The 14,774-nt window shown below is 36.9% G+C and overlaps 1 protein-coding gene across 2 annotated transcripts; it reads right to left on the bottom strand.

Annotated features, from left to right (window-relative positions):
• Positions 1 to 168: 168 nt before the first annotated feature.
• Positions 169 to 13,474, bottom strand: tfr1b (transferrin receptor 1b). 2 transcript variants are annotated; one of them, XM_066666790.1, is made up of 19 exons: positions 13,338 to 13,474; positions 9,624 to 9,675; positions 9,263 to 9,485; positions 8,823 to 8,997; positions 8,162 to 8,299; positions 7,983 to 8,070; positions 7,659 to 7,781; positions 7,400 to 7,495; positions 7,146 to 7,285; positions 6,570 to 6,736; positions 6,375 to 6,491; positions 5,782 to 5,867; positions 5,598 to 5,661; positions 5,298 to 5,365; positions 5,140 to 5,207; positions 4,415 to 4,505; positions 4,037 to 4,258; positions 3,522 to 3,674; positions 169 to 3,319 (listed from the first exon to the last, which is right to left on the bottom strand). In XM_066666790.1, the coding sequence occupies exons 2-19, from the start codon at positions 9,666 to 9,668 to the stop codon at positions 3,077 to 3,079; spliced, it is 2,307 nt and encodes a 768-aa protein (XP_066522887.1). In that variant the 5' UTR covers positions 9,669 to 9,675; positions 13,338 to 13,474; the 3' UTR covers positions 169 to 3,076. The 2 variants fall into 2 exon arrangements, with proteins under 2 accessions (XP_066522887.1, XP_066522868.1); XM_066666771.1 differs by lacking the exon at positions 13,338 to 13,474 and adding an exon at positions 13,006 to 13,106.
• Positions 13,475 to 14,774: the final 1,300 nt, after the last annotated feature.

Here is a 14,774-nt window from a genome sequence, read left to right as displayed (position 1 = left end):
ATATGAACGATGTGCGGATGCCACGTCATGTCAAACAATTTGTTGTGAAATGTTCCATACCATGACTCTATTGAGGAACATTTTGGAATAGCTCCATTGATGCTGAACCTTGTTGTACATTAATTCATATTTTAAAGGAAAAAACACAAAAACACACCTGTTGCAAGGGTATAACATGTTTATTACACAGCAAAGACAAATTCATTTGGGCCCAGCACAGTATTTTTCAATTCATGTACTCCTTATATAATGACTCTAACAAAGAACAAATTGATGACTATGATTACATGTATATGTGACAAATTACAGCTGAACAACACTTGCTGTAAAAAACTAGCTGTACGTCAAGACAAGCCATATAATGTGAAACTGTGCAAAAATTTAGGATGACAAACCTAATCTCTCATCTTAGTAAAACTTGTGTGTAACACATTTTGACACCTTTAGGACGCTAGCATGCAGAGGATTTGCACAGGTTTATGTCTTCACAGAGCACTGCAAAAGGTTTGCATGAAATCAGAAGTTCCATATTCAAGCTCAAACTAGACTCTGAAGAACCAAACAAAGTGCTTTAAGACAAAGAGAAAGAGAGCCTAAAAGAAGCCAAAGACCCCATCAATGCAATGCAAGAGTATAACTTTTAGATTTCTGCTATGACACAAAATTCTAGACGCATCATTTCAAAAGTTACACTGAAAGCTAAACAGGGTGAAAGACATAGTGCTGTCTCTGAGAACACAAACATTGATATACTCATCCGCCCCAGCAACCTATTCAGAGAGAAGGTGAATACAAAGACATGTTTTTGTCCAGCAGATAGCGCTATAACCCAGCAGCATTGTGTGTTTACATTCAATCTATAGCATATGTTCCAATTAACACAGACAATATGAACAGAAAACACACAGAATGTAAAGAAATTAGTGATTTTTTCTGAAATTTTCTGATGCTGTCAAGGAGCTTTTGTTAAAGCTCGTCAGAACATTTATGTATTCGTTTCTGTGGTGGTACTGGAACATTTGCTACAGAAGAGATTAGCTGGAATAAGAGAACACACTATTAATCAGGTTCAGACAAGCAGAAAATGCTCAGCAGTGCTTTCACCCCCAATGCTGGTCAAAAACAAGAGAAATCTTAGCAAGAGTAAACACATCTACATACAGACATTAACAGTAAAACACAAAGCCACACCAATACCGAAAAATGAAAATAAATATGTATAAAAAAAACTATGGGAAACACTGTTCCCGATAATTTAATCCACCCTACAGTGAAATATGAGGGACACTGCCCCCGATAAATACACGCTGGTAGGCAAAAACTACCTTCACACTTCATATTATGGAAGACACTGCTCCCGATAATGTTTCAGGATAGAAATATCTATGTTCCAAAAAGGTGCTTTGTCACAGAAACGGTCAGGTTTTTGTAAAAAAACAAAAACAAATGCCAACCTTGAAGAGTAAACTCAATTTACCTGTTCATGCTCCCATTTTTAATAGCTACTATTGCAAGTTTAGACAAACTCACACTCAGGGTACCTCACTGGAGCGAGAGAATGGGTCATTTCACATCAATTACCTTACACACAATATCTTTTGTGTAGGTTTATTTAGTCACATTTTCAAACTAAGAAACGTGCCGTCAGATTAACCACTGCTTCAAACCTAGCTAAAACAACACATCCGTTTTAATAACATATCAGGCTAAACCACATAATCGGCCAAAACTGCTATTAAAACATTGGAGCCTAAACAGGTTTATTAAAGAGAAATCTGTGGGAAACTTTGCTGCATCTGTCAGCAGTAACGTTGGATACTAGCCAAATGCTGACGATTTATTACAAAGGTTACTCCTCTTTAGAAAAGAGGGTTACATTCTTTCTACCAGGTGCTTCTGAGTAGATGACCACACGCACCTGTCAGAGCGATTTCTGGTGACAGCAGTTGGTAACATGTATTTCTGATAGCAGATGCTGCTTTTATAAACTGACAGTATAACCGTCACAATTATGGAAGGCACTGCTTCCGATAATAAAAAATAAAAAAGCACACATTTATAGTGAACACTGTCACTGATAAATAAACAAAAACAAACAAACATACAAAAAACCAAACATTTTACTCTCAATGCCAAATGGGTAAGGCCATTAATCAAATCTGTGGCAAAGGCAGAGTTTTCCCCTGCAAGGGCTTTGGTTTCAGGGTTTAGATTAAGTGCAAATGGAAACTGGTTAAAGAATCCAAATACTCATGAACAGGACAGCCTTCAATTATCGGACTAGATAATCCAAAAGAAAATAACTCTGACTTCTCAAAATGAGTAACATCCAGCCTGACTGAACCAGAGGAGCAAGTGCAGACAACCATTTCCTTGTACTAGAGCACTTCTCCAATTCATGTCCTAAATACTATTGCATACTTAAATATTAAAAACAGTTGGAATTATTGTTACATTCCCATGGGTATAGAAATATGGCTCATACTAAAATTATGTCAGTAGGATCAAAAATTATGATATGCAGCTCAGCAGGACTTGATAATTCATATTCAGGTCATCATATTATTATTACAATTAGCATTTACCAGCCATTCCATCATGCAAATTCACACCAGTGTGTTTAATGATCCAATTCAATTTAAAGACACTTTTGCTGTTATTGTTAGATTACTGGCCAGATCTGTGTGCAGTTCCACACATATATGGAAAATCTGGAACCCCTCTGGTCAAATTACACACTTGGTGGAATATCGAAGTGACATGAAGTTATTACACACTCTATAGGCAGCAAGTAAAAACACTGAGCATTTTAGACAGAGTATGTACTAACTTTTCTAACTGCACGGGCCACATTTGAGGATCAACCAAACATGACAATTGACAGAGGGAACATATCTTTCCTCATATTTGGGTGTGATTGAATTTTTTTTTTTTTGAAACGCAAGATGTCGTGCGATAATCAACTTAAACAAACAAGCAGCTTCCCTCCCTGCTCGACTTGTAGATATTTTTTACTTTTTTTTTTTTTAAAGTGATGCCTGGTTCTCCTGCATGTTGTAATAAAACACTCAGCTCATTAGATCTCATTATCCAAGGCCCAAATGTCTCCAGCGAGGTCATTGGCACAGCTTTGAATGGTCCAAGTCGTCAGGGCAAACTGGTTACGCAGAAGATCAATATCTGCACTGACAGCCTGCTCTTTCACGTCTTTCAGATGTTCGGTCAGCGCAAAGACAGTGTAATTACCATTGCCAAAGAAAATGTGTCGGAAAGGGACGTCTCTTGGAGAAACATATGCAGAGAGCAGGCTGTGCTCCACCTGTGGTAAGAGCGTGAGGAGTAAAAACATGTCAATCAGTGTGAAGAACACAGATTTAGATTTACAACAACAGATACCAATGTAAAACTGATTGATGTTTGTTTTCCCTAAGAAAAAAACTACAAATTCACTCTGCCTTCAGAGAAAGTTTCAATAGTGATGACAAATGTGGGATCCTGGCAGACAGGCCCAACAAATTTACCCTCATGATCCGGTCGTTGATGGTGCGACACTTCTCCTTGTCCTCCAAGTCACTGTTCTGAATGTCATTAATCAGTGCATTAGCTGCACGGCTGAAGGACCCCGATGCAGATATAAGCCAGTTAGGTGACAGGGGTGTGGAAAGGGTTCCAACCTGCAAGACAAATACACAATATATCCCAATTTTACATGAACCCTGACTTAAACCTTCACAGTAAAAGCAGAATTTAAGTTTACCCCAAATTCAGAAAATTCACTTTTGTAAGTAAAAAAAAAACCCAAAAACTGATGCCTTTTCTTGTAACCAAATTTGGACTCAGACAACATCATTCTGATATCAAAATACTTTAGACCATACTGCAAAGACTAATGTGAATCAAACTGTAAATGTATGTATAATTTCAAACATTTTAAACTACAATTTCCCACCAACGACAAGAATGTCACTATAATCTACAGTGCTACTTGCCCAGAAACTGACTTTTTCCACATAAATAAAGACAAAATTCCACATACTTTTTTAAGCAGGAAGGCACCTCTGCTGATTATGGACACGTGCTTCCTAATGAGGCGGGTATATGAGGTCACGTCCAGCTTCAGGATGTGGTCGTGGACCAGTCTTAGGGCCATCTGTCCAGCCACCTGAGCTGCAGCCTTGCAAAAGTCACCCAGCCTTTGCTCAGTGGCAATGTATAGGTTCTGTTTATTGTCCAGAGCTGTTCCACTGTTCACATATGCCTGAGAAATTAAAATAATATACATAAAATAAATATTTTTTATATAAATCTTCTGATATTATCGAGAAGCCACACAGAAATGTTGATAGTAAAACAATTTTAAAATACAATAATGAGAAGGTAACAAGAACGCAAATTTGAATGAAGCGTAACTCACTCCATTGGAGACAAAGCGAAAAGAGATTGAGGGAATTCCAGAAAAGGCCAAGAAAGGATATGCACCATCCTCCATGTTCATAGGTTCCAGACTGCAAAAGGACAGGAATAAAAAGTACATATAAATACAATATTACTACGGATACATAAAGGAATTGGGGTACAATGCCCATATCTGACATTCTTCATGTAAATCTATCCAACCCAATGAGAATTATATACATGGAATAATGGTCCTCTTTTCATAGGATTAAAATTAATGCTAGTCAGAGTAGTCAACTCTAAAATATCCCTCTTGCACACATTACAAATTCTATATAAAGTCTGTAGCTTTTTTATTAACTGTTATTCACAGGGAAGTGGCATGAAATAAAAATCCAAGGCAGCAAGTATAAACCAAATACCAAAACTGCCTTCCGCAAAGTCAAATATCACAGGAATTGTAATGTAGAACCTTATCTCTGCGTTCCTGTCACAGTTTAGGTTTAGAGAAATGTTGGACAGGCTTCACACTGAATTTGCTTATACTTTCAATTTAAAACCCATAACCTGTCAGTAATCTTGCAAAACCTGTTTCAGATAAAATTTTGTTGGGCTTGTTCAGGTGACGATACCATTTTTTTCTATCTGGTTTTATTAGTATTGGACCAAAATGTGATGCTGGTTCTAAGACCAAACACAAGCAAAATCATAAATATTCCTAGAAGCCAGTAAAAATTCACTCACATTGTCTCCAAATTTCCACTGCCATATTCCTGGAACACTGTCCTGTCTTCATTCAGAGGAGTCTTCACCTTTAGACGAGAGGCATGTTTAATTTATTACAATGCAGGAATCAATACATGTAATGCATGCCACTTCTCAACAATGAGCATTTCTCTAACCTCATTCAACGTTTCCTTCAGAAGGCTGTGCAACAGCGGACTGGCTGATGCCTTAAACTTCTCCCGACCTAAAGACAAATATAATTACTCAAAACTAATATATAAAACCACTGGAATGCTGTTAATATGTCACCGACAAACATGTGCTTATGACACCCATAGAAAGGATTTTTTTTTTGATGCATGTGTTTTGCTGACACCGCAAATTTTGAACCTTTACCAGTAGATGATTTACGTTTTATTACAGCATTTGAGGAATAGACAACATGTCTGCCAATCACAAGATAAGATTTAACATACCCAAAACTACTCCATCCAGGCTGATGTATGTGAATGCTTTTTTGTCCAGTGAGTTCAGATAACCCTGTTTAAATAAGACCACATGCAAAATATTAATGCTAGACCATCTCCACTTAAACTTGCCCCCAACACATTTAACATTAATTTTGTATATGTCAGTGCCAGAACTGCTATATATACACACCTCTAGCCACTCTGTCGCACCAACACTGCCATAATCCCCAGCACTCCAGCTAGCAAACACAATGCTCCTCCTGGGTGTGAATCCAGCTGCAAGGAAAGAAAAACTTAATTCTGCCCTTTCAATAAGATTGTCTTAATAAACCATATTTGCCCTTGTAGACTACAATGCAGTCAATGGGAATTAATAATTTGAATGTGGAGATGCTACATTTAAATTAGCTTTGTGTAATTACGCATTCTTATAACATAATGGAACAATTATAATATATTGTACAAACTATGGAAATAAACAATTATACACTTGTACAGGGTAAAGTTGTATATAGTGTGCTAAATCATACTTAAAATACAAATATAATATCACTAAATCAAACAAAGTTAAACCCTTCATCTATGATTACTTATGATCATTAAACATTATAAAAGAATGTTAAGGCATTGGGTTCTGTTTTTTTGTTTCATATTATGAAATGTATTAAATTAAGACATTCAAGTATTTGCCAAAGAAACATACAGGACATCGAAAAGCAATCGGTTAAAATGCCTGTCCCTCAAAGTGGGCAAACAGATAAAAGCATAGCCACTTCACTTTACCTTTCTTGAGCTGTGTGATTGCCCTGGCGAGCTCCACCAACAGACAAGTGCCGACTGTGGACTTGGCATATCCCGTGCTAAAGGAGTCTCTCTGAGCACCAATCACCACATAATGATCTGCAGAAATAAAGCCATGAGTTCACACTGCACACAGCCATGTTCAAAAAAGCAAGAGAGTCTACGACCACAACTCACCTGGGTCGATGAATCCTTTAATAACACCAAAGACGTTATGAATCCTGGTGTCGACTTGGACGTTATTAACAGTCACAGTGACGTTAGCCTCTCCTCCTAGTGTGTATTTGGAGATGTCCCTCAGTTTTCCATTGAAGTTATCAGGAACATCCTTTCCACCCATTTTCCTGCAATAAATAGATACTAGTATTATAGATGGCAGTGCTTTTTTTAAATTCCTCATATTTCATTTTAAGAGTTATTTAATATTTAATAAACCTTTCCCTCCCCGTGTCTTCATGACACTGATATCATAGTCAAGTCCATCATAAACAAACGACAAAATTAATCGTGTCTCAAAAGCAATCAAGTCATTACTGTGTTTTCAACACAACTGCAATATGTAGAAAGAGAATTGCGATATATTTTTTTCCTAGATTTGTCATATTCAAATTACACTACTGCAATAATTACCCACTATAAACATAATTCTTCACCAGCATTAAAGGATTCAATATTTATAACATAAAACTAAAATATTAAAACACAAAGTCCTACTAAAAAGATGTTACAACTTAAAAGAGCACCTAAACTTACTCATGGATTTTTAGAGCCATATCTGCAGTAATTGTCTGAGCCAGTATTTCAGGCAGGCCTGAGGATTTGGCTGGAGGGAACTGGGTATGGTTGAAAGAAGGGAAGCCTGGTGTGTAAGGGTCACCAGTTCCAAAGTGAACCTGAATTGAAAAACACACAAAGATTTACAATGAGGAAAAATAAAAAAAATTAAATGTAAGAACAGGGTAGTGCAATTAAACAGTACAACACTGGTCTTCCACACAGGGACTCACATGGCCATAGAGTTCAGTGTTGGCATCAAAGGCATCATAACTCGGTTCAGGGTAGATCAACACAGCAGCTGCACCATACTTGGCAGCATTGGCAACCTAGGTTTCAAAGAGCCAGGCCAAAACAAAAGAGGTGTAAATTCCTGTTCCCTCAGTTAACAAATTAGAATTCTTCAGGGGAAAAAAAATCTCATCATAAAATGGACTGATTCTGGTAATAATGCAAAGAAAAGACAAACTTTATATTTAAGTTTTACATTACCTTTTCTGCAAGACTAATTTGCCCAGTTCTTATAAGAATGACACTGTCTCTGAGATCCATCCCAACTGCCAGCAAATGCTTCAGATCAGCAGTCTGGCCATAGTTAGCATATACCACTTTGCCCTGTAAGATGATCATTCATAAAAATGTTCTGAGATCAATAATGTAATGTACACACTGTCCTTCTGGATAATATAAATTTTTCCAGGATATATGAAACACACACTTTTATATTTTTAAATGCATTACAACGATACATAGTGCCACATATAAATACAGCCATTTCATCATTAATGAAGAACAAAGGCCTGCACCATGGCCTACCTCTTTGGTTCCATTACCACTGTAAGCCAAGTATCCTTTCGGTTGTCCAATCTCACCAGAACCAAGTGAGATTTTGTTTGGTTTGTCACTTTATTTCAGAACAAGAACATGTGTTAGTATATGGGCTTAGTGTCCTATATTAAAACTATTCAAAAGCAGCACCTGCAGGTGGTTCTGACCTGGATGGCATTTGTAGTTGAACGTAGTGCTCATCTGTCCATGGGGTCATTTCCAGGTTCTTGAAAATGTTCAGTACTTTGTTGGCCAGCATCTCATCACCAGCACTACCTGCCATATGGTCATCCAAGGCAAAGTTGCTAAATGGGGTCAGAGAGAGTGCAGTAGTTATTGTGCTATTCTAGGATGATTATATTTGTATTTTTCAGTCAAATCAAATGTTAACACATTTCCTCTGTACATAACAAGACAATACAGTGCCATTGAGTACCACTCTTACAAAGCACCAAAAGCCAACTCGGTGCCATTACCTCTACCTAATAATTGTAAAGTATTTCAATCTAAAGACAAACATCTAAAACAAACTCAAAAGGCAGTTGTGTCCTAAAGTTTTTTACCATGTACAGAGAAATGAGCTGAAAATCATACCTAGATGCTACATATGCAGCAGACTAGGCTCAAAAACACAAGAGTATTTATTTAACTCCACAGGTAAAATAAAATAAAATAAATCTAAAAATAAACACAGGCAGTTTTTCCATGTGGAAAGGCCTCCAATTTTCACCTGCACTGGGAATACTAAAATCTATGCATTAAAAAAAAGCAATGCACCACCAATATAGTAATGTTACAATAAATAAAAAGAAAGGTAGAAAGAAATACCTTAGTATTTCATCAAAATCTTTGGAGGAAAACTGCTGTTGCAGCATTTTTGTGATGGTGCTCCAGTCCAGAGTGGGTTCAGGGGCAACAGCAATGTCCCCTTCATCGTTGCTCTCTTCTGTCATGCATGTTACTTGCTCAGGTTTGCGGTGTGCTACATAGCCAATGAGGTAACCTGATACACACACAAAAAAAAAAAAAAAAATACATTAAAGCCAATCTGTGCCAGAAAGGAGAGCAATATATGACAACAGCCATATTGCCCCATGTGGTTCCTGTAGAATATTACAAAGTTAAACACTGTTAGACTTAAATGTAGCACACTTGTCCATAAGCATTTCATTTCTGGGGCCATAGAATGGCATCATGTACATTATATTTACAATTAAAATGATCCTGTTTAGTAATTGTCAGAATCATGAACTGTGGCAGGATCTTACCAGCAAGGAAGAAAATCAGAATAACTAGAGCTGTATAACACCAGTTCTTGTAAGCGTGCAGAGGCCTCTGTGTGTAAGTGTTTGCAGCATGGCGATGTCCAGTCTCCGTGCCATCCAGTTCCTCCTCACCCTCACCTGAGAGCTTCACCTCTACATGGCTGTTATCACCATCAGTGTTTCGAGTCAGGTTGAAGCGTGTATATGACCGTGGTTCCCCATTAAACTGTGATATATACAAATCAGTCAACAAAATGAATATTCACAACTGCTTTACTGTAAAGTTACATTATAAAAAACGACATATTTGCTAAAAAAAACATTAAAAAGTGACTGTGAAATGGGTTTTGATAATAGTACTTACCATTTTAGAAATCCTTGCTCTTGCTTGATCAATTGGACCTGCCATGACAGATCTGGTAAAGTAAAGCAGAAATAAGATGAAAGAAAAAACAACCGCATGAGCACAAACAGCTGTTGTGAAAAATCTCTCTCTTCTGCTATTTCTGCAACATTATATTCACGTCTGCTCTGTTCCAAAGTCCAAGGTTTGTTTTTTTTGGATGAGAAATAATTCAGTCTGTAAAGATGTTCTAAAGACATAAATCAATACTGTATTCACACGACATCAGCCCCGAGCATATAAAGAGAAACCCAGCCCATAGGGCTGTTTAAAAACTCTGTTGTGATGAGTGCAATGAGGTTAACAAATCAATCTTTAGCAAAAGAATACAACACACAGAAAACCTGAAGCTGAACAAACAAAGCTTTCATCACAACCTGCCACTCAAGCTTTCGAAAGCACCCAACTGCACAGAAACCTGATAGAACTTCCTTTCTTTATAAATGTTTGCAATTCTTCAACAAGAAGCACCTCAGACAATGACTGCTTGTCAGTAAACTGCACTAAAGTGTGGACATGGCAGGCCAGGCATGTTAGATCCTAAATGACAAATTTTTGACTACTGAATACAAGTCAGATGTCTGTTTACAATTACTTAAATGATTGCCTCAAGCTAGACAATTTAATTTATGGACAAATGAAGTAGTAAAACAAAATAAGGGCAAGTTGAAACGTTAAGACGTTCCTCCACCTCTTGTGTGGATATTTAACTCATTAAAACAGACGATTTACTAACATTTAAAAATTCTGCAAAAATTTAAAACAGTTTTAATAGCATCTAACAAAACTTAAAAAAAAAAAACTGACTTTTTAGACCCACAGATGTACCATATGATGAGACATATAACCAAAGGCTACTTTTTATGATACATCAAAATAACCAAGTAAGTAGACCATTAAGATTAAAAACAGGCTTTAGGCTTTTAACCCCACCAATGCATATCATATTACCATCAGATACCATATGATAATCACAGAGATGTTCGGGATGCATGACAAAATATAGTTAGACCATCTCTGCTATGGCCTTATTTAGATAACATGAAAAATTATGCATATTAAATAAACATTCTAAGAGAATTATGTTTTCTATATGTAACCTAATTAATTTAACAGTTAATGAGGTAAAGCAATTGGCAAGAAAATCATATGATCAAAGTCAAACTATTTTCAAATGTGGATTTACATCACAAAATATCCAAGCAAAACACTAAAAGATAAGAAAGGCGCCAGACAGGCGCATGGTGCATGGCGCCTGGCTTGTTAAATAAAACAAGTCAAAACAGCCAAAACATACAGTAAACACTGCAGGTTAAAGTTTGGTAGTGGCAACCTACAAGTCATTAATGCTTAATATGATATACTAAAGGGGTCTCACAGCTTAGTCATATGTGCACCCAAGTCAACAACTGAGAAAGACGTTTTAGTAAGAATACCTTACGGGAACTGAGATCTGACACAAATACATATGAAAATCTCAATAAGTTTCAGATCCTTATTTATAGATATATTGCGGTACATGCTGTTAATGAATTATAGTTATAAGGAGGACAACACAGGTGAGTAGGGTGTTGTGTTACTGTTGCCACTGAGCATGCATTAATGGTGCCATTGGAGCTAGGTACAGCATTGTGACCAGACTTCACTGTTGAGCCTTCCAGAATTGTTGTGGGCTTAACTGAGCGAGACACTGACGAGGGGAAGTGCCTTCCTAGTGACACCTGTGAAGAGCTAGCGATGCAGTGGCTGAGCTGGGTACACAAGGGCAGAGACCAGTAAGTTTCGATGTTCGGTGTATCTGGTTGCTGATCAGATCATAAATGGCCACAACAAAACTACTGGTTTGGGTTAAGAATTAAATGGCCAAAAATAACCGGAATGTTGTGGCTGCAGGTATGAAGTGAGCGAACTGGGCTCTATTTGAAGCTCTAATGTATCAGCATAGAATATTTTAAATCTTATCCCATGTATGATTATTTTATATATCCATATGTATGAATTACATATTTAGAAGATAATAAGAAATTTAAAAAATACCCCATACCACCTTGAAATTTGGCAACTTAAAAAATAAAAAGTATATTTGTGTGTCTATTCTCAGACAGCATCCAAAATGTGCCCATGTCCTGGTCGTTTCATTTTATTTTTCTTTACAGGCTTTGGATTATCAAAGTTACATTTTGATACACACCAGAGGACTGCAACAGCAACAGTAACGCAATGTGTCTCTAAATGTTTTGTAATGTAACTGTATGTAGGAATAAACAGCTTTAGGTTATATGCATTAGCATTTCAGTGCGTTAAACAGCAGAAATAAGTTATTTTTTTCTGTAAACTGTTAAAATTAATGGATCAGGTCTTCATACTGAAATATAAATATATATCCATTCTGATTGACTTCACTGTTTTACATAACTGATCTCCCTTATATTAAAACAGAAAAGTCTATATTCAGGGTAAAATATGAGCAACTTCATACATCATACACCAACATCAGTGTGAGTTGACTACACGACATGCCACAATTAATATTGACTTGTGCAGAGCTATGGTAACATAGGTGTAACGCCCCTTTAACTGCAGTTCCCAGAATGCAGGGCATGGCAGGTGGGATCAAGGTCACTAGCACGTGAAAATAAGTGATCTCCAATGGACCAACAGCGTATAGTAGTGCACATTTAAAACCGTAAATGAAAAGAGAGTTTGTTTTAAGTGTATAAATTGACTAAGTTCACAATATTAGCATCAGCATTAGTATAACGTGCCACCTCGCCGTTCTAATGCCTTGCACATACTTAGCTTGATATCTTTATATAATTATCCAAATAAGACCACACATTCCCAGCTACACCAATCATATTCTGTTTATTTTTTCGGGATGATATTAATGCTTTACAGTACACAAAAAAACAAAGAATAACACCATTAGTATAGTTCTGTAACTGTGGAGCTGCTGGTAGCTAATGGCTAATTTAGCCGCTAGCATTAGCTTGGTGTGTATGCATTAACATGCGGACAGAAGAACAGAGCTAACCGGCAATTCTAATTATTTTTGCCATAATCTAATTGCATTTAAATATGTTCTTATGAGGGCAAAAGTATATTTCGACCAGACGGCTTGGCTATCATAACATTTTTACTATTTAATAATATTACAGGTCTTTTAATCAATTACTCTTTTCTACAACTCTTAGTTCCACCTTAAATGTTGCCCGGTCGTTGCAGAAAATGTGGAACTGTTAAAGAAGCAGGCGACTATGACAGAGCCTACAAAACAGACGCTAAGTCTTACATCTTATGTCAGCTGCTTTATAAACGCAATCATTTACATGATCCGTCTTACCTGAATAATGCGATTTCTGTAAGATTTATTGTCTTCCTCAAATCACACGAGGAACTCTGCTGGTTACGGCACTGTGCCGGCGTTACGAGTCAGTGCAGCTGGATCTTTTCAAACACTCGATACAATTGATTCATAAATTCGACTGATTCTTCATCGACCCATGTCTTCCATTCACATTTTAAAGTCCGAGTCATGTCACATGAAAACAACGAATCCCGTGATAAATTTAAAGTTTCTCAGACATAACTCTACAATGTCGCCTCCATTCAATAGCCACGGATCTATATGTAGAAGGGTCGTATAACGGTACAATAAAATTACTTCTCGCTTACCTCCACACACAGCAGCTGAGGAGCAAAATGCAAAATCTTCAAAATGTAGCTAAAGATATCTTAAGCTACATTTAGAGGCTGAAAGAGATGCCCTGCGCATGTAACCGCACAAATAATATTATGAATCTAAAGCATCGGTTCTCTGAACTGAACAGGTTACTGGATCAGTAGTAAGATACACGCAGCCCCGCCCCGCCCGCAGTTACACAAAAATGGAGACATGGTCATGGTCACGTACACTTTTCAAGCAAATCTTTTCCTCGTTGTAAAAGCTTTTTGAGTGTGGAGATAATGCCTCGGATACAGGAAAAAAACAAGCACAATGCAGAAGCACTATTCTCCTGTCCTCTCAGCTAATGAATAGACAAAATATCACGTTAATCTGCAATCACAAAACTGGGGCCTGTCTCTCTAAACAAATGTATTTCTCACTTTTACGAGCGTCACATTTTGAACAGCGTAGAGGTGGGGTCTTCATTTGTGGCTCTGGGACTGGTATACACACAAGGTGTTTCACTGACTGAAACACCACTTAAGGCTTAAGGTGTGAATATGTATGCAAACGATCATTGAATCAGGACTATCCATATTCAAGATTTTGGATCAAGGCGTACAGTCTTTGTGAAGTTATTATATCATCTAATCCACTGAAGAATAAACAAATTAGTCTCCCACCATTAATAGATTAACCCCCTAAATAACTTTATATTTAGAAGTAAATATTTATAACAGAGAAACAAATACACTTATTATACCTTAAGAGTAATTGGCAATGGTCAATATAAAAAGCATTCAGAAAAGATATATGCATGTAATAAAAAAATGTACAAAGTAAAATAAATAAATAAATAAATAAATAAATAAATAAACAAATATTTTATTTTTGTGTCTTTTGTCAGATATGATCCCATCCAAGATGGCAGGCAGAAATGCATGCATACTCTGTGTCTATAAGCCATACCATTTAACACATGCAGATTATGGCCTGACAATATCTTGCTGTCATTATAGACTTCCCTTAAAAACATGTCACCTTAATAGCAGCATGTCTCTCTAAAGTGACAGTATACATCTCTGAATACATCTCCCCACCCACACCTTGAACTGATGGCGTGTCTACACCTGAAACTGAAAACTGATTCTCACGAACAAAGCCTGTGATTACAAATCTGTCTCAGTGATATTGGAGTTTCCTTCTCTAGTAAAGTTTAACTCTGTCTATAAAAAACTCAGTAAATGCTACATTAACTTGTGTATAATCACTTTTCAAGCAGCTGTTTCCCAGTGCCTTGAGGTAAAATCATCTAAGCTACAGCATCCCATTTTTATGTAAAACATCCACTTTTTAAGTATACCTAAATAAGCATTTCTTTACACTTCACTGCCAGCTTTCAATGACTAGCAAATTGCCAATTTGCCTCTTGTAAAACCTAAAAA

Source organism: Hoplias malabaricus, chromosome 1, assembly GCF_029633855.1.
Source record: "Hoplias malabaricus isolate fHopMal1 chromosome 1, fHopMal1.hap1, whole genome shotgun sequence".
Lineage (NCBI taxonomy): Eukaryota > Metazoa > Chordata > Actinopteri > Characiformes > Erythrinidae > Hoplias > Hoplias malabaricus.
This window is presented reverse-complemented; position numbering and strand designations above follow the sequence as displayed.